The 25,126-nt window shown below is 40.5% G+C and overlaps 1 protein-coding gene across 3 annotated transcripts in view; it reads right to left on the minus strand.

Moving 5' to 3' along the window:
• Nucleotides 1-341: 341 nt before the first annotated feature.
• Nucleotides 342-25,126, minus strand: part of NFKBIZ (NFKB inhibitor zeta) — a 31,852-nt gene continuing 7,067 nt past the window's right edge. Inside the window, exons 1-12 of one of the 3 annotated variants that reach the window (XM_063457576.1) lie at nucleotides 7,474-7,790; nucleotides 5,821-5,948; nucleotides 5,677-5,713; nucleotides 5,285-5,382; nucleotides 4,485-5,194; nucleotides 3,926-4,031; nucleotides 3,302-3,448; nucleotides 3,116-3,179; nucleotides 2,011-2,180; nucleotides 1,352-1,462; nucleotides 1,054-1,221; nucleotides 342-703 (exon numbers count right to left, since the gene is read on the minus strand). In XM_063457576.1, coding sequence (XP_063313646.1) covers nucleotides 650-703; nucleotides 1,054-1,221; nucleotides 1,352-1,462; nucleotides 2,011-2,180; nucleotides 3,116-3,179; nucleotides 3,302-3,448; nucleotides 3,926-4,031; nucleotides 4,485-5,194; nucleotides 5,285-5,382; nucleotides 5,677-5,713; nucleotides 5,821-5,948; nucleotides 7,474-7,684 — 2,004 coding nt within the window. In that variant the 5' untranslated portion in view covers nucleotides 7,685-7,790 and the 3' untranslated portion in view covers nucleotides 342-649. Of the gene's footprint in view, nucleotides 704-1,053; nucleotides 1,222-1,351; nucleotides 1,463-2,010; nucleotides 2,181-3,115; nucleotides 3,180-3,301; nucleotides 3,449-3,925; nucleotides 4,032-4,484; nucleotides 5,195-5,284; nucleotides 5,383-5,676; nucleotides 5,714-5,820; nucleotides 5,949-7,473; nucleotides 7,791-25,126 lie in introns of those variants that run through there. The other 2 variants (XM_063457585.1, XM_063457593.1) reach the window with 2 other exon arrangements.

A 25,126-nucleotide genomic window follows, 5' to 3' on the forward strand; every position in this document is an offset into this window, starting at 1 on the left:
GAGACAAGTATATGCTATGAAAATGTTAATTACTTAAGTCTATCAAGTTGAATTCCTAAAATATAAAAATCACTAAAAGTCTTACGCAATAATATTGTGTCACATAATTGTTATATTTGATTTGTAGGTTGACATTGATAACACTATATAAATATAAATATTACATTATTTAATATTATTTTAAAATAATCTCTACTGTAGGTACCTTTATATGCAAGTATACAAATCAAGCTACTAAAAAGTGTATACACACTTACAAAGTTTGTTTTGTTTTTTCAATTAAAAAAGTTTAAAAATTAAAATGCAAAAACACTTTATACTTATATACTATGTACACTTTTTTTTTTTTTTTTTTTTTTTTTTAAGTTTGAAATACCAGATACACTTACTGGTACGAGTTTGATAAAGTCAAATGATATGACCATGATAGCCAAAGCTCTAAACCCATAACACTAGCCAACCACATGATGATGGAAGAACTAGATTGCTATTGATTGATGTGGGTAATGATTAAGTCACTACACAGTAGTGAACAAAACAGTAGAATTTCATAGAAACCAACATATATTTGCCATATGGCAAACCTATTTACATATAATAAGACTGCTTAACTAGCAGTGTTTCTTAAGAAAAAAAGTGGTCATTGAAGTTAATAAGGTGATGAGCGCTGTTGTACTGCTTTTCCTTTAAGGACACGTCTTATCTGGAAGAGAAAAAAAATATATATATATTTAAAAAGCATCCTAAAACACAAAATTCTTTATACACATGACTCAGATAGTCAAGGTAAGTTTACAGCTTAAACGAAAGTAAGATTCATTATGGCAATAGTAGCCATTTATGTATGCATGACAAATAAAATGGCTGCCCTGTGAAGCTCACATGATGGCAACCTTGCACATTAGAAACAGTGGTAATAAATATTGCACATTTTCCAAACACGACAGTGTTCCAACAGCATTGTTAGTGGTTTTGGACAAGAAATGTTTTGCATTCATATGTAAAAAAAAATAAAAAATAAAAAATTTATACTGAGAAGATTAGTGTTCTTACCTCTTCCCCAACCGGACCATCTGGTACCAGGTGAACTGGCTGTTCATTCTCCAAGTTTCTAGCACTTGGATCTGCACCTTTCCTCATCAAAAGTCGAACGGCTCCTAGATGGGTTTTTCTAAACTGCAGACTTGCAGCCACATGCAGAGCTGTGTTACCATTGAAGGCCTGCAAAAAATATATAATTGTTTAAAAAAAAAAAGGAAGCCTAAATTTATTAAAATCATTCACTCATGGTACACTACATCTATGCCCAGAGTAATTCAATGTTTAAAAATATAGAAAACAAAATAATTACCTTTGCATTAATGAAGGACAAGGAATTTGGTAACTCCAGGAAGATTGTTAGCAGTTCAAGATTTGCTTCCTCTGCAGCCAAGTGCAGTGCTGTGCGTCCACTTTTACGATCCTGTTTAGAATAAAACGCACCGATTACAAATCAACCCTCTTTGTAAAGGTATACTCTTAAAAACAAAAATAGGTTGGAAGAAGTCTAATTTCTCCTCCAGTGCCTCTGTACACCATGACATACATCTAGCAGTTATGTTGGTTTAAAGTGCCTCTGTCAACTTCACATGTCTTTGCAAACAACTCTGGAGGTTACATCCCTGCTTAAGGTGGTGCATAAAGAAGCCATCTCCTGCAAGTACCACTAGAAGTCATGTCAATTCTCCTCTCCTGGTGAGTATAATACAGACTTCTATGGAGGCTTTTGTGAGACCAGGCCTGGTTATCCATAAAAATAAGCTTAATTCCTAAAGCTGTAGCTAGCAACAGCCATGGAAATTAAAAAAAACATGATGGCAGAAGTAAGCTTGGTAAAAAAAAGTGTGACAGTGTACCTTTAAAATAAAAGATTGTATCTTTGTGAAATAAATACTCAATTTGGGGAGGGAGGGGTTTGACAGAGCAACTTTAAGAAATTATTTACAAGACTTGTTGATAGCAAACACAAACCTGTGCTTCCACTGATGCACCCATCATTAGTAATGTTTTCACAGTGTCAACCATTGCCTTATTTTTCTGCATTAATTCTTCAGTTGCCGGAGAACGAATATGTACATTGTTCATTAGCTGCTGCAGTACTGCATTGTGGGCAATCACTGCACAGTGCAGAGCTGTCAAACCTTTAAAATAAAATAAAAAACTTTTTAAACAATGTAATCAAGATACAAATATTTGTAAGTGATGGTTTTAAAATTGTACACCAAATTTAAAAAAAAATAAAAAACAATTTAACAATATAAACTTTATCCAAAACTAGGTGCCCTGTACAGAAACAAATCCTGCCTAAGCCCTACAGTAAAGGAAAATATTGTACAGCAAATGCTGATGCCAATCATTGATTATGGGGATGTAGTATATGCACCTGCATCGCAATCCCACATTAATAAACTCAATACATTGTATAACTCGTTCTGCCGATTTGTGCTACAATGTAATTACAGGACCCACCATTGTGACATGCTAAAAGAACTAAACTGGTTGTAGCTGTAACCCTTCATCTTTCCAGCCTTGTGTTTAAGAGCTTTTCTGGGAAACTCCCACCCTACCTGAACACAATGCTTTCCCCAGCTGTTCCTATAACCTCCGATCCAGTACCAACACTTTACTTAGTCTACCTCAATACAAAAAGAAATCAGCCCGATCCTCCTTCTCCTACAGAGCACCGCATTTGTGGAACGACCTCCCGCACAAATTAAAATCTTCCCTAAGCTTAAAGTCCTTTAAGAGATCCCTCTCTACATACCTCAAAACAGAATGCACCTGTCATGTTGATTATATATTTCCTACCTGTTCTATGTTAAATTTTGTATATATTGTATATTAATATTGTTCTTGTATTTTATTGTACACTAACTGTAACAAAGCAGTGATTTGTGGACCCAGGACATACTTGAAAACAAGAGAAATCTCAATGTATCTTTCCTGGTAAAATATTTTATAAATAAAATCTTATTTTGTTTAGTTTACATAAATGCTGAACTTTCTCTTATCGAAAATGTATCACAGGTTCTTTAAATTAAAAACAGAAGGATAGTGGTTTAATTTTGCAGCTTACCTTCATAGTTTATTGCATCCACATCGACATACTGATTGCTGGTAGCCAGTCCTTTGTGGATTGCCTGTGAGAATTGTATATATAGTTAAAACATGGTTTCATTCAGTATGTATGCAGATTTCAATGCATTTATAATGAGTGCCATTGTATTCGTGCAATTGTGAAGGAAGGCAGATATTAACTTACGTCAATAACCTTTGTATATCCATTTATCGCGCAGACATGCAGTGGAGTTCTTCCCCAGTAGTCCGTAGTTCTTACATCAGCACCAAGACTGATTAAGTCTTGCACAATGAGATGCTGATTGGCCGCTACAGCAACCTGTAAGGCACTCTGCAAAATTTGAAAAGGAAGACGATTAAAACACACACTTTAATACTGAAAAACATTTTAAAGTATTTATGCTGCATATCTGTTTTACATGCAGACATCAAGTGGACTTTGTACTGTTTATCAGTAACTATGTGATAAAGAATTGCTGCTCTTAGTCATACGTATCTAAATAGAGCTAGTCAAAAAAAAAAATCAATATACTCAATAAAAAGGAAGGTATGCAAAAGCACAAAATGTAAATGGAGTTCAAAGTTGGAAGTACACTTATGTATAATAAATGCATTATTTTATTTTTAATGTGGGGGATATTTTTTTTTCTAAAATTATATAGATGATACATTAGAAAACAAAATGCAAGTATATTTACTATTACAAGCCCTGCATTAAACTCGTAATGTAAAAGGTCCCCCCTATATAACATTTCTGCTGTAAAGCGATCACCTCTCCTACATTACACTTGTACCATAAAGCTCTTACCTGATTATTATGTTCTTTAATATCCAACATATTAATTGCCATCATCCTGCGAGCAACAACATAGGAAAAAGGCCTTCTTCCTTGTGCAACAGAAATGTGAAGGCACCTAAAGAATAGAAAAGGTACATTTATCCTATTAAAGTCAACAGCAGGTAAATTATCTGATAGATATTGAACTTGCATAATGGGGGATATGAAATATAGAATGTGATGGCAGACAAGAACCATTTGGCCCATCTAAATACTTTAATTAGTCCCTGACCTTATCTTATAGTTAGGATAGCCCCAGGCCTATACCTTGTTTGAAGATATATTCTCGATCAAAGTTCTAAATGTAGAGCATTATAGAGAACATTATATTTCTATAGATAGGGGTTCCTCTATTTTTAGAACTTTGCCCTAGATTTATTTTCTTGTCTGCAGCAGAATATTAAAAAAACATGATGGGCCGAATGGTTCTTATCTGCCGTCATATTCTATGTTTCAGACTGCAGGGTAATAAATAAACAAACATTCTCCCCATTTTTCTAAATTAACAGAAAAATAGTAAGACACTTACGTATCCCCATCTGAATCTTTAGAAATTAGCTGTTCATCTGAGACATTGGCCAGTTTACGTTCTTCCTGTTCGATTTGCCACTGGAAGAATGACTTTCCCACTTGAAAGGGGTTAGGATTATTTTGGTCTGAAAGGCATAGCTGTGGTTGCACATTGTGTGAAGACTGCACATTGTGCGAAGACTGAACTACATGATTCTCCCAAAAAGCATTTCTGGATGCATTCGCGGTTGGAATAAAGTTTGGAGCTGGCATACATGATTCAATAGCCTGAACGCCAGGCACGATTTCTGGAGATGTCTCTTGACCAACAACAGCAGGCATATAACTATCCACAGAGTAGCCCTGGAATTCATTGGAAAAGAATGAACTCTGGACGGGAGAGTTTGCAGGGAATTGATTATAATCTTGAGTGTTGGAAGGAACCTGAGGCATTTGCAGAGATCCAATTGCATATGGTTCATTATTTTGTGGTAGTGAACACATTGAATAAGCTTGACTTGCGCTGCCTTGAAAACACTGCTCTTGAGCAACATCACTTTGCTGTATGTTGTTCGTCCAACTGACTTGCACAGTGTTCAGAGAGACTGGCTTGGACTCATTCTTTATGTTGATGATACTTTGTAGCACATCTAAGGTGGAATCTGCGCTCATGTCAGTTTTCGAGATCTCATCCATACCTTCGTTGGGGTTTGGAGTGCTTGGGGGAGTCTGCAGAAGGAATAAGATTCCAGTTTAGGAAAAGAATAAGTGAAAAAAAACAAAAAACATTTAAGTTTTAATGCTTGCTAATATACTCACCAGAAAACTAGAAGGAAAAGGACACAACTGTTTTGCAGCAGGTGCTTCCGAAGTGAAATCATGAGTGCGTTTGTGGTTTCTTAAAATGTTTTTCAGTTCTGAGAAGGAAAAATAATCATCCAAAAGTCAGCAATGGTTTAGCTGTGGATAATGTCACCCTGTGACGCACGTTATTTACCTTGTTTAATTTTAACAAGTACTTGGCAGAAAACTATTACTTTTGGAGTACTTTGCTGGAAAAAATATTAATTGTTAATGGCCTGTGACGTTTTTATGATATGAGTGGCTTTATTTTTTGATTTTTTTAAGGGCAGCTGTTTAAGAATTGTATATACGAACATGCACTTATTGCTAGTTGTGTAAGTACACAGTCATGCCTACTAGAAACATACCTGTACACGACTCAGAATTCATCCCAGCTTTGGATATCTGGGGGGAAAAAAAATAGAAAATTAAAATGTGGAAAATAAGGTTAGAAAGTCTTAATTGTGTAAACATGCATAGGCATGTATTCTATACTCTAACAAGCTCCTTACCGGAGTTTCATTTGCCACATTCCCAAATTTACTTCTTTTCTGCAATAGGAGTTCCCTTACAGGATTCTTTACACGGACTCCTTGAAAGGTTCCTTTTCGGTGACGACCAATGCCAAGGAAGTGATCTGCTAGGACAATAAAAAAAATAAAAAAATAAAAAAATTATATGTAAGTTAAATGAGAAAAAAATATACTGTTCGGTATTCAAAATCATTCCATTTGCTGTCATTGTAATCGGGGGGGGGGGGGGGGGAGGGGGGGGGGGGGGGTGGGGTGATAAAATGCACTGTAGCTTTAGATGGATGACATTTTACACAAATTTTGACAGCCAGGCTAGTTATTGCAGTTTGGCATGACTCCAAATGTACAATTGTTAGAACACTCGCAATCCGTTTTTTCCCCCCCCAACAACTTCTCTTTAGCAACATAGAATGTGTCACTGCAATTTAACTCGTAAAAAGTTAAAGGCAGCAGTTAAAAGGAAGTTACAGTACAGGTGTCATGGTAAGGTGTACAGCTTGACAAGTTTACATGCCAATGATGGATGGGTGAAAATCTGCTGGAATGCAGATAAAGAATAAAATTTAAAAAAAAAAAAAAAAAAAAAAGGTAAAAAGGATTGACACGTAATTATCAGTTACAGGTCAGTTGAAACCGGTATTTGACAGGAATATATCCTGTACAGAAAAAAAAAATTAAAAATACATAACTGCACGCACACAGTAGACTAGTTTATATCTGTAAAACAAAGCAAACTAAACCAAACCAGTTTTTCAGCGTCCTTTGGGCGCACCTTGAAATTGCATGCATTTATGACGTCAATGTAGCAAAGTCATTCTCTGAACGCTCTACCACACAAGAGGTTTTTCTTGAACAAAATTTTTTCTTAAGCAGATTATAAAATTAGGTAAACAATAATGCCAGCAAAAATGACAAACATTTCATCAGTTAAGAAAAAAAATAAAAATAAAAAAAATGACATTCAACTAGGATAATCCAAACCTGAAATTTAGCATTTTTTTAAGTACCTCACGTAGCATATACACATATTTCTTCCTCTCAGCCAAAATGATGCATTGAAATACCCTGCCATCGACTGCAACCCCATGGGGCAAATTACTGTTGTGATACAACACTTTGACGTTCAATGCATCCACTGAAGAGTCACAAGTCAACAACTTATATATCCAACAAGTCAACAAATTACTTATGCCAGAAACAAGCAACCAACAAAACTATACGAAGCCAAGAGCATCCCATAGGACCCGCATTCATCTTTTTACTTTTCCAAAGGTTCTGAAGTCTATTCATTTCTGAAAAAGCAATCCCTAAACAACATCCCAAACCTGATTATTAGTTTGTATTAATCTAGCACACTAACTTTTGATGCATTGTAGATCACAGTCTCAAATTACACATACTAAAAAAAAAATGTTTTAATAATAAATTAATCGAGAGTACAGGAGCTATATTGTATATATTTAGCAAAGGAAATGTAATTCACTTTTTTTTTTTAATTTCCTGCATCTATATTTTAATTATTGAATAAAACACTCACTAACAATAATAAATTACAGACACTTCACACATGCTGTTGTCACCCCTATAGTCCAGTTCGGATGTATCAGAGTAAGGTACCCCAGATTGCTTTACCTCTCTTGGTGCTGGGCCAGGAGGCACTCAGGCTCCCCACTGAGTCACAGTCTGAAGACGGGGAACCAGGACTAGAGGCAATGGAGTGAGTTGGGGAGGACCCCGACTCAGAACTCGCTGACCCCCCGTAAAAGTAGAAGGGGTTAATGGGGCTGCTCATCTCCTGATCTAGCAGCTCCAGAGACTCCTCGAAACCCCTCTGGACGATCATATCGCTGACTCTGGTGCTGCGTACAGCTGGGGCGTTTTTGGAAAGTGTCCCAATGTGTGCGCTCACTGCCAGGAACGCGACGACTGCTACAATCTACAGCCCGGGGAAACTCCGGAGCCTTTTTATATTCCATGTCAGCACAGCCCTCGCCTTCCGGGGAACGGCCAATCACAGCACAGTGGACGCCGATTGCGAGGCGCCTATTGGCTGTCGCTTGGAAAAAACATAGAGGGCGTCAGAACATAGGCGGGAATTACCGTAAATCTACAGCACATGGTTGCGCAATATGACCCCTGGTTCTCCTGCCCCAGCAAGCAGCAGGTGTAATAATATTCCTTCCACACCCATCCTTTATAGATAGAAAAGGAGAAATAACTCCACTGCTTGTGCACTATTAAAGCTATAGGGCTGCACAACAATATTTGGCAGGGTGTACTAAATAAGTTTTAACACTATGTGTGTTCGAAAAAGTATTGTTAGATTTTAATTTGAAACTAAGACAGGCTGAAAGACGGTAGAGACACACGTATGTGTATAGATATTAATGATGTCAATTAGCTTCATACACTGCCAAGGTTATTCAAAAAAAAACTGAGCTGTATAGGGAACTTAAATGTAGATTGGGAAATTTAGGCAAAAAGTCCATAGTCACATTTTGAGTATTTTAGCATTTTAGATTTTTTTTTTTTTTTTTTAATTTGTCTGTCAGTTCACTGCAGTTTTGTGTCGACTGAATAAAAGCCTTTAACCCCTTAAGGACACATGACGTGTGACATGTCATGATTCCCTTTTATTCCAGAAGTTTGGTCCTTAAGGGGTTAATGTAAATTGTCAGAAACGTCAAGTGGATTTAAAAGTTTAAGCTAAATCACTTTAGTTTTAAAAAACGTTAACACAAACTCTGTGGAAAAAGTCTGCCACATAACACCAGCTCCTGATGGTAGACTTGGAGGAAGATTATCATACTAATGCAGTGTGAAAAGTGGTGAAAAGTTCTAAAAGAAGGGAAATTACCACGGAAAAATGTATTACGTCACTTTCCATTTTGGAATTGCACCTCTTTTATAACTTTGCATCACTGTGTAGATCTAGAAAAAGGCACTATAATTGCTTGCGTGTGGAAATTTAGCGAGGAGCACCACGCACAAAAGTGATGTAATAATATTAATGTGCCTACACAGATCCCCAGATAATTGTATGCACTCCACCCCACTAACAACACCCACTTAGCCACAAACAATATAAAAAGTACTGCGGCATTTCCAGCTGTGAATAATCCATATTTTCCACTTAAACGTCTTTTGAAAGAACAGTTTATTTTTGGGACTCAAATCACTCTAGGAGCCCATCTGGAAACACATTCAACATTGAAATAAATTTTCTCTAGATTGTAAACTTTTTCCGGCAGGGTCCTCATCAACCCTTTATTCCTGTCACAATTTGTAATAGTTTGTCTCATGTTTTGTTATCCCCCTTTTATAATAATATATAGTGCTGCAGAATATTTTGGAGCTATATCAAATGCCAGTAATAATATTTTACTGGTTTGCATGGTGTCTGCCTCTTACTTAGCCCCACAATAGCAGTTGATTTTGTCTTTATAAATATGTCCCTGTTGTTCTTTGCTCCTCTTAACTCTTCCCCTAAACTCTAAAATGTGTAATAAACCACTTTGCGACACCTAATCTCTGCCGAAATGCAGAGTACTAAACTGATCAGCCACAACATTAAAACCACTGACAGGCAAAGTGAATAATATTGATAATATTGTTACAATTGCACCCGTCAAGGGGAGGGATATAATAGGCAGCAAGTGGACAGTCAGTTCTTGAACTTCACACGTTGGTAGCAAGAAAAATGAGAAAGCGAAAAGATGAGTGACTATGACAAGGGTGAAATAATGATGGCTAGAGGACTGGATCAAAGCATCTCCACAATAACACGTCTTGTGAGGTGTTCCTGCTATGCAGTGGTTATTACCTGCCAAAGCTAGTGCATGGAAGGACAATCAGTGTACTGGCATCAGGGTCATTGGAGCCTAAGGTTCATTGATGCACATGGGGAGCAAAGACAAGCCTGTCTCGTCCGATGACACAAGAAGTTTAAATTGCTGAAAACCTTAATGCTGGCCATATTGGAAAGGTGTCAGAACACACAGTGCATGCGTAGCTGCAGACTGATCAGAGTGACCATGATGACCCCTGTCCACTGCCAAAATAGCATTCAGGGGGGACGTGAGCATCACAACAGGACCATGGAGCAATGGAAGAAGGTTGCCTGGTGTGAAAAGTCCCGTTTTCTTTTAGTGGGGTTGGTGCACAATATAAAAGTCATGAAAATAAAACAAAATATATATAAACATATAGGAAGAATGGCCTTTTAGGCAACTAACTGAGTATAGTCCAATATTAAAAGTCCAATGTTCCAGGAATAAAACATTCAAGGACTTTCTTCCAATTCTCCAACACTAATAGGGTTAAATATAAACTAGACCAAGATCTAGAATAAACAGAATAAAACTTCCAATTGTGTAGAAGCACTTTTCATCTCACCACCACCATACACCTCAATAGGGAGTCTCTTCACCTTTTAAAGCGGCACATAATTTAACCAATATTATGTAGCAGATGACAGGACAGTATTGCATAGTTTTCTGTAATCTTCTATGACAAATTCAGCTATCTGTACAAGGTAAACATACTCCAATAGCGTAGTGCAGTTCAGTGAATAGAGCCAACAACAACAACACCCTAAGTGCTGACTCTCACGCTAAGTGGGGACCGCCTGTCCCTCAGTAAAAAACACTTTTAGTGCACCACCAATACATGCAATACTTTATTAAATTAAAAGCAAGCATCTAACAGCGTAGCCATAGGCTACAGTGTTCAGCAAGGCAACTGATTTACTCATCCATGCGTTTTCCCCTGTATGTTCGGCCTTTCTTAAAGCATGGACTTTGAGAAAGCCAGGAGAAATGCGTTAATCACATTGGGCTGCAGCGTGTGAGAGTCCGAGCAGATGAACCCTCAGTGCATGAGTAACTCAGCTGCTTTGTTGAATAGTGCAGCTTTAAGAATATGAAGAAGCTAAACAACAATAACGTTCCCAGTAAGGTATGATTAAATATTAATAAATACTTTTATTAAATAGATTGTACCACTAAAACACATCCCCAATTGCACAAATTGTTAATAGAAGGCTATGGTCACTTCCAAAATTCAATACAGAACATGAAAATCATAAGAACAAAATAGATATATAGATAGACAGACAGGCACATTTTGCTGTTAATACCCCTATAACAGATGATCAGTAGATCAACAAATACATGTTTTTTTTCCTCTATATTAAAGCGATGTGAAATCCCATAAAAGTTATGTAATACCAACAATTAAGAAAAAAAAAACATAAAATGTTTTGTGTTTTTTCATAAACAATGTCATGCTGTTAGTAATGTCACAGTTGAAAGCAATAATAATTCTTTGGTGCTAACTAGTGGTAAATATGATAATAACAGATAAATCATTTTAAAAGCGATTATAGTCATTTGGTGCCAACTAGTGGTAGAAATAGAGCTGCAGTTAATTCAATTAGGTGCTGTTGTGTTTATCTTTTTGGGATCCACTTACAAACCAGTCAATACAAACAGGTATCAAAACATAAACCTGATATATTAACCTATAGAGCTCATATTTAGAGGGAGCTTCTGTGCCTTCCAGTACACATCAAATTATGAAAGGTGACACATACAGGTTCTGCCTATCTGAAATCAAGCTCTTATAAACTGTTACAATACATCAGTTTGTTTTAATGTTTCTTACTTATCTAAAATTCTATTCAATAAACAATTTAAAAAATGTATGTATCAAATTATATTTACCAGTTTCGATTACAAGTAAGAGTTCAAAGAAATATTAGCATTTTCCCCCAGCTTTCACAGAACAGTTCTGCTCTATCTTTGATCTGGAGCAGGTCCAATACTGGGGCAAGCTGGACATTCAGTCTTCAGCAAGTACATGTAACATTCAGGGTACATTTTTTTTTTTTATCAAACGTGCTTATTTTATTATCCAATGAAATTGTCCAAAAGGGGCACAGCAAAAAGATCCGCATCTTAACCCAGAATTCTAAATAATTCAGGTGAGTGAGAGGTGTATTTCCCACAAACACACACTGCTGGATCCCCAGTGACCTAAAGTACTATGTAAGCCACTATGCTGTGGGATGGAGCCATCAGGCACTTTGTATGCATTTCCACGGAATGCAAAGCTGTCATGGCTATGCATTGAGGAAAGATCCCCAACCTCCAAGCAGGAGCTCGGGAAGTCACTTTCCACCTAGTTATTAAGATGTGAATGTACGACTCACAGACTGATATAAAAAATGTATAAACCAAATTTACCCTTTTGTGGGGTACCTAGAATAGGGATGTAAGCAGGGCCGGATTAACATAGGGGCTGATGGAGCTGCAGCTCCAGGCCCAGGCCCATGGAATAGGCCCATTGATTTGATTATATATATTTTTTTTTATTTTACACACTACTCTTAGGGTTGCCAGGTATTTCTCATGTATTTCTTATGGTTGCCAGGTATTTCTCAGAAGTATTTCCCAGGTATTTGAGGCTGCCTAGCTGGTGCCGGTAATGCAGTAATACCGGCAATACAAATGTGTGTCTCAGTATAAACAGAGATTATTCTGCAATACCAGCGCCGGCCAGTAGGGGTCGCTGTTTGTGTGGCGAGAGGCAGGGATAAGAAGCTACAGCATCTCCCTCCCTGCCTCTCTCTACTCATTGATCCTCAGGGGAGCAGCTCTGCACAGAGAGTCCAGACAGCAGCTTCAAGCCTGCGAGACATGGGGACAGTCGCTCAGTGTCCCTATGTATCCCAGCCAGTGTCCCTAGTGTCTCAGTGTCCCCGTGACTCCTAGTGTCCCTGGTGTCTCTCAGTGTCCCCATGTCTCCCAGTGTGCCTGATGTCTCTCTGTGTCCCTAGTGTATGTGTCCCTAGTCTCCCAGAGTGCCCTAGTCTCTAAGTGTCCCCGTGTATTTCAGTGTCCCCAAGTCTCACAGTGTCCCAATGTCTCTAAGTGTCCCCTAGTGTCCTAGTGACATCGGGACACTGGGAGACATGGGGATACAAACACTAGGGGACATTGAGAGACATGGAGACACTGGGGGACACAGGGAGACATGGGGACACTGGGCGACTTTGAGACTTGGGAGATATGGGGCACTCCCAGTGTCCCCATGTCTCCCAGCCAGTGTCCCTAGTATCTCAGTATCTCCATGTCTCCCTGTGTCCCCCAGTATCTCCATGTCTCTCAGTGTCCGTAGTGTGCCACTGTCCCTAGTCTCCCAGTGTCCCCATGTCTCCTAGTGTCTCAGTGTCCCCTAGTATAAAATAAAAAATCTGAGGCACTCACTGTGATAGATTTAAGCAGGTTTATTGGACACTGCAATGTTTCGACCTGTACCCAGGTCCTCATCAAGTCTCCAGTGTCCCCTATGTATCACAGTGTCCCCTATGTATCAGAGTGTCTCAGTGCCCCATGTCTCCCAGTGTCCATAGTGTCTCAGTGCCCCCTAGTCTCTCAGAATCCCCTAGTATCTCAGTGTCCCCATGTCTCACAGTGCCCCCAAGTGTCCCAAGTGTATAAAAGAAAAAAATATCAGGCACTCACTGTGATAGATTTAAGCAGGTTTATTGGACACTGCAATCTTTTAACCTGTACCCAGGTCTTTATCGAGTCTCCAGTGTCCCTTATACATCACAGTGTCCCCTATGTATCACAGTGTCTCAGTGCCCCATGTCTCCCAGTGTCCCCTCATGTCTCAAAGTCACCCAGTGTCCCCATGTCTCCGTGTCCCCAAAAATCTCAGTGTCCCTAGGTCTCCCAGTGTTCCCTAGTATCTCAGTGTCCCCATGTCTCCCAGTGTCCCAATGTCTCTCAATGTCCCCTAATGTCCTAGTGACATGGGGACACTAGGAGACATAGGGACACAGACACTAAGGGACTGGGAGACATGGGGACACAAACATGTCCCCTTATTGTGTATGTTCACCCCTTTCGGCAGTTCTGGTTATGTGATTTGTGTCAGTGGCCCACCCTTTTACCCCATCCATAGACTTCCTGCTTTACTGGACACTGCTGTTAGGGGGTATGGTATGGGATGGGTTTACTTGAAAGATGAAAGCGTGAGATTAGCATAGGGTATGTGTTTTCTCATACCTACATCCTATGAGTTTCCCTCCAGCACCATCTCCATCAGATACATGCTTAGGAGGTATGACTGTTTTAGTGTTGTTGGTCAATAAGATTTTGTAATTAGGCCCATCATAATTGTCAGCACCAGGCCCACTGGGCTCTTAATATGGACCTGGATGTAAGATGTGGGAAAGTGGTAGTACAAAGTGTAACTGCCACCTTAGTCCCTAGGTGTGAGTGTACAACATCCACACACATATAGAACATGTCCTTAGGTTTACCCATACTTTGTTTCCTTGAGATAATTTAACATATTTTTATCAATTTTGTTATATGATCCGTGATCTCAGTGCATGCTGATGACAAATGTCCAATGTGCATAGAAGTGATATTAGCCAGTTTGGAATTCTTATTCTAGACTGGCTAATATTGTCTCAAGTACACTGCCAGAAGTGCAGATGCAAAGGTTAAACTAGGTATGTCAAAACAAGGAATAGAGTCAGCGCTAATCAGAAAGGCAGCAGTCCCAAACAAGGACTCCCTCTAATGTCCCTGGAGATAAATAGACAAATCAAGAGAATGGGGGATGGGTCTGCGCCACTGTGTACAACATATAATGATATTAAGTCCAATGGGATCTGTATCGTTGTGTCCAAAGTTCTACTTTATACGATATCCAGAAGATGTCAATGACATGGAGGATAGTCCAATTGTATAAAAAAATAGAAGAATTCTTACTTACAGTTGGCAGAGCTTAATCCAGCTCTGGTGTGAATGGCTTATAGCGGTATTATCCCCGCTTACAGGATATACGGCAAGTGTCCTCTTCTATGTAGTGGCAGGTAACCAAGTTAGAAATAAAAATGGAAACAATAATGGTGCAGTAAGTTCCACACATGCGATAAAAGATATAAAATATAATAGATACACTCACATTCGGTAGAGCTTCCGCTAGCTCTAGGTTGTTAGGCGTGCAGCGGTATAAAGCTATCCATTGATAAAGCCTTATATTGGCGAAACGCGTTTGGATATTTTTACTGTTTTTATATACTGTTAATAAAATAGATTTTGGTCTTTTTTACGTTTAAACCATCATCTTTTATTACTACCTGGCTTTTATATATATTTTATACCGTATACTTCTTTTATTTTTATTTCCTGGATATAATACTCCAAAGAATCCCAGGTGGGGATTATACCACCTACGCTGTCACATAGAGCAGTTAGTCTGCCCTATATAGTGTGAGTATATTTTATTATTTTATTTTATTACCAAAGATTTTATTGAGAGCACTATCGCTGTTTTATCTTCTCTCCGAGTTTTTGATATTCGCGTCAAGATCACTCATCCTATATCCTGCAAGCGTGGATTATACCGCTGCACGCCTAACAACCTAGAGCTAGCGGAAGCTCTACCGAATGTGAGTGTATCTATTATATTTTATATCTTTTATCGCATGTGTGGAACATACTGCACCAATATTGTTGTTTCCATTTTTATTTCCAACTTGGTTACCTGCCACTACATAGAAGAGGACACTTGCCGTATATCCTGCAAGCGGGGATAATACCGCTATAAGCCATTCACACCAGAGCTGGATTAAGCTCTGCCAACTGTAAGTAAGAATTCTTCTATTTTTTATACAATTGGACTATCCTCCATGTCATTGACATCTTCTGGATATCGTATAAAGTAGAACTTTGGACACAACGATACAGATCCCATTGGACTTAATATCATTATCTGTTGTACACAGTGGCGCAGACCCATCCCCCATTCTCTTGTTTTAAACTAGGTATGTGCAGCAATTTCATATGGAAACGTTGCACATGTAGACTCCAGTTACCATGACCACTTCAAATCAGTGAAGTGGTCATGGTGCTTGGAGTAACTCTTTAAAAGAACACTATAGCGTTAGGAATACAAATCTGTATTCATAACGCTATAGTGCCTTAGTCACCGTTTAGATCACCAAGTCCCCACTGCAAGGGTTAAAAAGGTGAGATTTCTTATCCTTTCTCCCTCACAGTGCATATCTCTGCATGACGCTCCGCCTCACAGTGCATATCTCTGCATGACGCTCCGCCTGAATTAAGAGGCTAGTGTGCACAATATACCACAGTCAATATACCACACTCATAATCTGCTATTTCAGTATGACAAGCACTAGAGGCAGGTTAACCCTGCAATGAAAACATTGCCATTCTGCAGAACAGCCATGTTTCCAGCTGCAGGGTTAAAACAGGTTGGGGGGGGGGGGAGAGGTACAATGCACCAAAACCACCTTATTGAGATGGTGACCTGGGTGCCTATAGTATTATTCTTATTTATAAAGCACCAACAAATTCTGCAGCGCTGTGTTTATATTATTTCCTCTCACCCTTCCCAGCAGCATCCCCTGTTTTAATATTGTTTTCCTTTTCTTCCCCACTTCTCTTTCTTTGTTTCTATTTTTGTCTTCTTTTTTTCCATTTATAATTCTCATACACTATCTGTATTAATCCTTTATTACTAATTTCTGCCTTAGCCAAGCACCATTTTCTTCTGTACATGTGCTATCACATTCTCTTTCCTCCTTCCATTTCTAAGCCAACTTTTCTTTTCAACTATTCTGTAAAGTGTTATTCTCACCCCTCTCTCACTTTCCTTCTTTTTGCTTTTACCAGGTGGTGAAATGTCAGATCCCCCCTTTCTCAGACTAGACCTGGTGTCCCTTCAAATCATGCTAATCACATGCACACACCATGTATTTTCTGATTCTACTTCCCCTTTTCAGTGCACTCGGAATATCCACAGAAAAAAAAAACAACATCTACTATCTTACTAGTTCCTCAAACCTATTGCCACTCGCTCACAAAAAGAGCTTGGCTTTCCCCTCCTGAAACTGTTTCACGGTCTTGTGGTGTCTGTCCATCAGTCTTCTCTCACCTTCATAACCGAGGAACTGCAATGATGGAAGATTTTTTTCAATTTATTCCCCATAAAGTTCCCCTCATTTTTCCCCCCTCATTCCTTAGTTTTGCCATCTTCCTATTAAATCCCATTTATGTAATTATTCCTTTGGTATTCTTCTTGCCTGACTTTTTCTCAAACATTTTCCTAGCTAGACTTCTTCATTCATGGATTTTCACGCACTTATCATATCACTAGTCGCCCAGCTTACCCTTTCTCACATTGCAAAGATAGGGAGGAAGGAAGCTGGGGGGGCAGCAGTGTTGGGGTGCTGGAGCTCCAACTTGAGGGATAAATTGTTGGAAAAATTAGTTTAACCCTCAAAACTAATATTTCTGCTCATATAAGAACTTAAACTTATGTTGTTATGGGGGTAGGAATGTTGCATTAAATAACCCCAAATACATGGGGAAAATAGACTAAAGTATCATTATTCAGCAACACTAACATTTAGAAACAGAATGTGACAGCAGATAAGAACCCTTCGGCCCATCTAGTCTGCCCAAGATTTTTTTTTTTTTTAAACCTGAAAATATATCGGGCCACAGTGCGAATGTTTATGTCCTATTCCAGTTATTTTTTACTCATACTTGGAAATGCTCGAAGCAGGGGAGAAGAGTGGGCAGAGCCTGACCCAGCACCGAGGGACATCGGCACTGGATTCAGGTAAGTGTCTGAAGGGGTTTTAGTCACTTCAGCGACGTGGGATGGGGGGCGGGAGGGAAGGGGGCACTCCAGGATCCTCTAGAGCCAGGAAAACGGGTTTGTTTTCTTGGCTCTGGAGAATATCTTTAACAAGATCCCCCATGTAGTTCTGGGCTGATTCCTCACCATTCTCATTATCATTGAAACTCCACGAGGAGATGAGATCTCCATGAGATCTTGCATGGAGCACCAGACCGAGGGAGACTGGCAGTTATTTTGTGTTTCTTCCATTTGCGAATAATCGCACCAACTGTTGTCACCTTCTCACCAAGCTGCTTGGAAATGGTCTTGTAGCCCATTACAGCCTTGTGTAGGTCTACAATCTTGTCCCTGACATCCTTGGACAGCTCTTTGGTCTTGACTATGGTGGAGAGTTTGGAATCCGATTGATTGCTTCTGTGGACAGGTGTCTTTTATACAGGTAATGAGCTGAGATTAGGAGTACTCCGTTTAAGATAGTTCTCCTAATCTCAGCTCGTTACCAGTATACAAGACACCTGGGATCCAGAAATCTATCTGTTTGATAGAGCATCAAATACTTATTTCACTCATTGACATGCAAATCAATTTATAACTTTTTTTACATGCATTTTTCTGGATTGTTTTGTTATTCTGTCTCTCACTGTTAAAATACACCTACCATTAAAATTATAGACTGATCATTTCTTTGTCAGTGGGCAAATGTTCAAAATTAGCAGGGGATCAAATACTTTTCCCTCACTGTATTTGAAAAGTTTGTTAAATTAAATTAAATTAAAAATTAAATCTTCATCTTGTTTAAAGTCCTAATGGGTGACTGCAAAGGATGTTTTCCATTTTGGGGACAATAAACACATGGCCAAGATTTATTATCATGAGTCAGCAAGATACTGGTGGAGATTTATTTCATTTTTTTCCCCCCAAATATGGTTTAAAGTACTAAAACTGAGGCAATCACCATGAAAACCAGTGGAACCAATAGGGACATTCCACTGCCGACTCCTCCCTTCAATTTTGCACCATTTATTAGTACAGAAAACTTTAATAACTCATCCCCACTGTGCTTTTATTGAATGTCTTTATTCTTTTTGCAATTTTATCTATATCCCAGCTTCCTGTTTTTTATGAGCCAAATGGGGTCAGCTAGATCATTAAAACCACATGCCTAATAGTGTGTATGTCCCTCTCATGCCTGCAAAACAGATCTGATACGCAGAGGCATGGATTCCACAAGACCTCTGAACTTGTCCTGTGCTATCTGATATTGGCAGCAGATCCTTTATGTCCTCCAAGTTGTAACATGGGGTCTCTATGGATTGGATTTGTTGTTACAACAGATCCCTGAGATGCTCAATTGTAGTGAGATCTGGGGAATTTGCCTGCAAAAGCTACACCTTGAACTCATTGTCATGTTCCTCAAACCACCCCTGAGTAAGTTTTTACAGTGTGGAAGGGTGCATTTTCCTGCTGAAAGAGGTCACTGCTATCAGGGAACACCACTGCCATGAAGTGGTGTAGGAGGTAAACAGTGCACACTATTCACCTGATCAAAAAGAAAACATGAATTATCAGAACAGGCAACCTTCTTCCATTGCTCCATTGGCCAGGTAACCTTCTCCATTGCTCAAGTCCCAATTAAAGGTTTTTTCAGCAATGAACAGGGGTCATTGTGGGCATTCTGACTAAGCAGACCCATAACCAGGGGCGTATTAGCCGCGAGGCAAACAAGGCATTTGCCTTGGGCGGCATTTTCCAGGGGGCGGCAAAAAAAGCCGCCCCCAAATGCCCAAGGCAAATGTCTTGTTAGCCTTGCGGCTAACAGACATGCCGGCGGGCTGCTGGGCGGGCGGCCGGCCGGCCGGCGAGGGAGCACTTCCCCTGAGCTGTCTGCTCAGCTCCCTTGCCAGCCGCAGAGTGAGGCTGGGAGGCGGAGCCGGAATATGACGTCATATTCCGGCTCCCAGCCTCACTCTGAGGCCGGCGAGGGAGCTGAGCAGACAGCTCAGGGGAAGTGCTCCCTCGCCGGCCGCCCGCCCGCCAGGCAGTGCCGCCCGATCGCCCAGCAGCCTCTGGACCACCAGGGAGGAAGAGACACCCCCCCTCCCCAGCATTCCCAAAGGTAAGGGGGTGGGGGGGGGGTTTAAATAAAAAAAAAAAAATGTGTTAAATATTAATTTAAAAAAAAAGTGTTAGAAATAAATTTAAAAAAAACGTGTTAAAAAAAAATGTGTTAAAAAAAATAAAAATGTGTTAAAAATAAATTTAAAAAAAAAGGGTTAATGTGGGTGGGTGTGTGTGTGTGTCTGTTAGTGTGTGTCTGTGTCTGTTAGTGTGTGTGTGTGTGTGTGTGTGTCTGTTAGTGTTTGTGTCTGTTAGTGTGTGTGTGTCTGTTAGTGTGTGTGTCTGTGTCTGTTAGTGTGTGTTTGCCTGTGAGTGTGTGTGTATGTTAGTTTGTGTCTGCTAGTGAGTGAGTGTGTTTGTTAGTGAGTGTGAGTGTGTCTGTTAGTGTGTGTGTGTTTCTGTTAGCGAGTGTGTGTGTGTGTATTTAGAATGCGGGGCGGGGGGAAAGGTTGGGTGGGGGTGGCGCGGGGGGAGGGGGGGCGCCTGAGTTTTGTCCTGCCTAGGGCTGCACAAAACCAGGATACACCACTGCCCATAACCAGCAAACTGCCATGCACAGTGTGTTCTGACACCTTTCTCTCATGGCTAGCATTAAGTTTTCAAGACATTTGAGTTACAGTAGATCTTCGTTGTGATTAAACCAGACGGGCTAGCTTTCACCACCCAAGTACATCAATGGGCCTTTGGCACCCATGACCCTGATGCCAGTTCACCAGTTATCCTTCCTTGCACCACTTTTTGTAGGCACTAACCACTTCCTACCAGAAACACCCCACAAGACTTGACATTTTGGAGATGCTCTGTTCCAGTTGTCCCTGACATCCTTTTCATCCATATTTTTGTTCAGCAATGTTTCACGAGTGCAACAGTACCCCCCTGTACAGATTGTATGGGGTTTTGGAAAGATACTAGGTCAAATATAGGGCTGGTCTATTTCGGTTTGCCAGATTGTTTTGCAGGGCCTATCATGCCTTTTAGACCAAGAATGAGAACTACCCCAATCATGGCATACTATTTGCAAAAATAGACAACCCAGGGTATTCAAAATGGGGTATGTTGAGTCTTTTTTAGTAGTCACAAAATAAATATATATATATATATATATATATATATATATATATATATATATATATACACACACTTTAACTATTTTTTTTCACATTATTTGCAGGTTTTGGGGAACTGCCTCACTACCCAGGTAGTCCCCCTGCAGACAATGATTCAAACTGCCGACCTGGTCATATGAGCACGATGCCATTGTGATCACATGGCCCGGAAGAGCCAGACTGGCTACAGGGGGACTGACTGGGTTGTCAGGTCGGGATCACCGGGCATTGTAAGTATAATGTGCTAAGAGGGCTGCAAACTATTACGCAGTCTAACGGAATTTAAGCCCACTTTGTGCAGACGGCATAGTACGCCTTAACGGTGTTAACCAGCTAATGTTGTGGCTAACCAGTGTGTAGTGTTTATATTGACAGAGCATCAAAAAATACCAAGGAATTTATTAAACATCAAAAACATCTAGGAATGTATTAATTGTAGCGAACTGAAAACCAAATAGCAATATTTAGCCAAATATAGCAGGTTTGAAAAAAGGCTTCAATTAAGCAATAGTCTCAGCTTGGATATTTTAGTCTAAATCTAAAATTACACTTTTCAAATCACTAGTATTTGGTGTTTTGTGAGTAAACCAAGTAGATAGAATTATTTTATATTTATAATAATGGCAGGTTCAAAATATTGCACATTCAGTTTAAACGGACACATTGAAATTGGACTTTTGGCTGAAAGCTACAGCAACGCATACATTCCAGTTTGCGGGAGCAGAAGAAGGAAACCAAAGGGACTCAGCGGGCGCGACGATGTGGGCCCCCCTGGGCGACCGTAAAGCACAAGCGCCTACCTATACTGCTACCCACATACCTGGGATGAAGGCACGCCGAGATGCCGCCTCTTTGAAACTGGCGCGCAAACCGAGGTATGCCCGCCGCCCGCGACACACACCACCTCGACTGGTCTGCCCGGGGAGGGGAAGAAACCTGGCCAGATTGAGCACCCAAGTACGCGGACAAGCGCTGCAGGCCCAGTGCCGGAAGAGAGCCCTGCTGCACAGAGCCTCACAGCATACTAGTAAGGACTATCTAACAGCCCCGCTCCCATACAGGCTCCACAGTCTCCCGGCAGGGAGGGACATAGCAACCCACAGAGTCCGAGACCATGGACCCCAAAAGCAAACCCACTCTCAAGCCCGGAGAAGCCAATCTGTCACACAAGCGATCCTCCCTCATGCAGCAAGACCCAGAAGCTCACCCACTGTTCCGAACCGAGGCATTGGCTGATATGGACATGCCACCCCAAGTACACCAGCCACATGCCTCAAGGACACAACCCTCTCTTTTACAGCCAGCATTGGAGTGCTCTGCTGAGACCCTCTATACCCATGTGAAAATCTCACTTTAGATCATAGCTTATGTTTCTTTGATTTATTGGTAGCCTACCTACAGCTGTGCATACATTACACTACATTGAGGCACCCCAGGGGTTAATCTCAGTGGCAACACTTACTACTGAATGCATCTATATATATATATATATATATATATATATATATATATATATATATACACGAATCCCAGTTTGAATCACTCTTTTTTCCCCCTATTAATATTAATGCTTTAGTGATACAACTACCTTCGCCTCTTAACATTTAAAAAAAATGTGCGTGTTAATCATTAGCATTGCATGTAAAGCGAGATGAACGCCTGAGGGCTGCTGCTGGGGCACCTCAAGCATGTCTGTACCGTTTGTTTTTTGCAGTGCAAAAAAAAATAAAAATTTTGATTTAAATATTCCTCTAATTCAATTTTTACTAATTCTCCCTTGAACATGATACCATCGAGTACATGGCTTGCTGGGCTTATTCAGAATATAGTAGTTATGATAGATGCAACAGAAACAAAGAAGCAAAAATTCACAAACTGTGAATGTAATGCTGAATGGAAATAAAAATGGAGGCCCTCTATAGTTCCATCCCACATGAAATAGGACTCAACCATATGATGTCATTCCTTGATACACGGAACCAATCTGTCCAGACTCACAATTAGTTTGTCAAGAATCTTATGCAGTTTATCATGACACATAATTATTTTCTGTTCCAGGGCAAGTACTATCAGCAGGTGACAGAGACAGCTATGGGGACAGCTTGTGCCCCCTCATATGCCAACCTCCACCTGGGCTGGTGGGAAAAAAACTATAGTGTTCAGCAATAAACTAGCGTACTATACCAAGCACATCCAACTTTGGAAAACGCTACATCGATCATGTGCTTATCATTTGGACTGGTAATGAGATTGCCTTCCTTGAATTTGTCGATTTCCAATTTGAAACTCACATCTGGAATAGGAGGACAGGCCCTTAACTTCCATGATATCACAATTTATGTGAATCGGGAAAATAGGTTAACTACCACCCTCTTCCGTAAACCTACCGCCACCAATAGCTCAATACCTCCGTTTAAGAAGCAATTGTTCATCTACGGAAGACTTCAAGACTAAGGCTAAGGTTCTGCAATCCCAGTTCAAAAGCAAAGGCTATCTGAACAAATGCCTTAAAATGGAGTACAAAAGGACACTCCTTTCGGGTAGGTCGGACCTTCTAGAGGAACCTCTGCCTACTATATCAACTAGAGAACTGATCAGATGTATAGGGAACTTTGATGCAGGATGGTATGCAGTCAAAGGCATACTTGAACAGTTTTGCCCTTACTCCATCATGATCAACATGTCCATCAGGTCATCCCTGCACACGTCTCCATGACAGCGAGACGGGGGCGTAATCTTAGGGACATTTTGGTCCTGAGTCACCTTAAGATTCCCTCAATGGACCCTACTTGACTTTGATCTCCTGCTAGGGGTACCTTCCAGTGCGGGAGGTGTAAGGCATGTAGGTACATACATACTTCTTTTCAGGACTGGCACTGCATATATGGGCACCATGCACCGATTTATTATTGCTTTGTTTAAAGGACCACTATAGGCACCCAGACCACTTCAGCTTAATGAGGTGGTCTGGGTGCCAGGTTCCTCTAGGATTAACCCTTTTTTTTATAAACATAGCAGTTTCAGAGAAACTGCTATGTTTATACTGAGGGTTAATCCAGCCTCCAAATCCTCTAGTGGCTGTCTCATGACAGCCGCTAGAGGCGCTTGCGTGATTCTCACTGTGAAAATCACAGTGAGAACACGCAAGCGTCCATTGGAAGGCATTGTAAATGCTTTCCTATGAGACCGGCTGAATGCGCGCGCAGCTCTTGCCACGCATGCACATTCAGCCGAAAGGGAGGATCGGAGGCGGAGAGGAGGAGGAGAGCTCCCCGCCCGGCGCTGGAATAAAGGTAAGTTTTAACCCTTTCCTCTCCCCAGAGCCCGGCGGGATGGGGTCCCTGAGGGTGGGGGCACCATCAGGGCACTATAGTGCCAGGAAAACGAGTATGTTTTCCTGGCACTATAGTGGTCCTTTACTATATATGTATCCACTTAGCTTCCCTACATCCTCGGAATTTGTTTTATGCTGTAGTATTGATCTGAAACTTTGTATAATTATGTACAGTCTGTTTTTTACCCACTGATCTATTAACATTTATCTACTCTATTATAATTTTTTTTCCCTTAGGCCTCTTGACCCTGTATGATGTCTTTGATGGCACTGCCTCTTTATAGTTCTTAGGATCCTAATTCTATATATATAGGGGCTGTACTGCTCAGCTATATGATAGATGTACTGTAATAAATTTTTTTGTTTATGCCCATTGTTCATAGGGGGGGGGGGGGGGGGGTGATATTTACATTTAGTTTACCATATACCGTGTAAGGTTTATGAAGACATCAAGTGCATCCTTGGCTCCATGTATTGGTAGGCTAGATAATTTGCTGCATAGCCGGAATGGTTCAATGATGTTGCTTGGCAGATGTGGAAACTGTTAAAGGGACTCTCTTTGTTTTCCTGGCACAGCAGGTCCCCTCTCCCTCCCACCCCTCCCACCCCCATCCCATATTGCTGAAGGGGTTAAAACCCCTACAGTGACTTACCTGTATTCAGTGCCGATGCCCCTCGGCGCTGGGTCAGGCTCCGCCTACGCCCCTCCCTGCCTACAACCTATTGAGCATGCGCGGCCGGCGGCGGGGGAGACCTATTGCGGCGGGGGAGACCTAATGCTGGAGGTCCTCACATAGCGTGAAGGCGTCCAGCGTCGTTATAGCACACTTTTCGTGTTCTATGAACAGGGAAGTGTCCTCTAGTGGCTGTCTAGTAGACAGCCACTAGAGGAGGACTTAACCCTTCAAGGTAAATATTGCAGTTTATGAAAACTGCAATAATAACGCTTGCAGGGTTAAGGGTACTGAGAGTTGGCACCCAGACCACTCCAATGGGTAGAAGTGGTCTGCGTGCCTGGAGTGTCCCTTTAACTGTT

This window comes from Pelobates fuscus, chromosome 1, assembly GCF_036172605.1.
Source record: "Pelobates fuscus isolate aPelFus1 chromosome 1, aPelFus1.pri, whole genome shotgun sequence".
NCBI classification, from domain to species: Eukaryota; Metazoa; Chordata; class Amphibia; order Anura; family Pelobatidae; genus Pelobates; species Pelobates fuscus.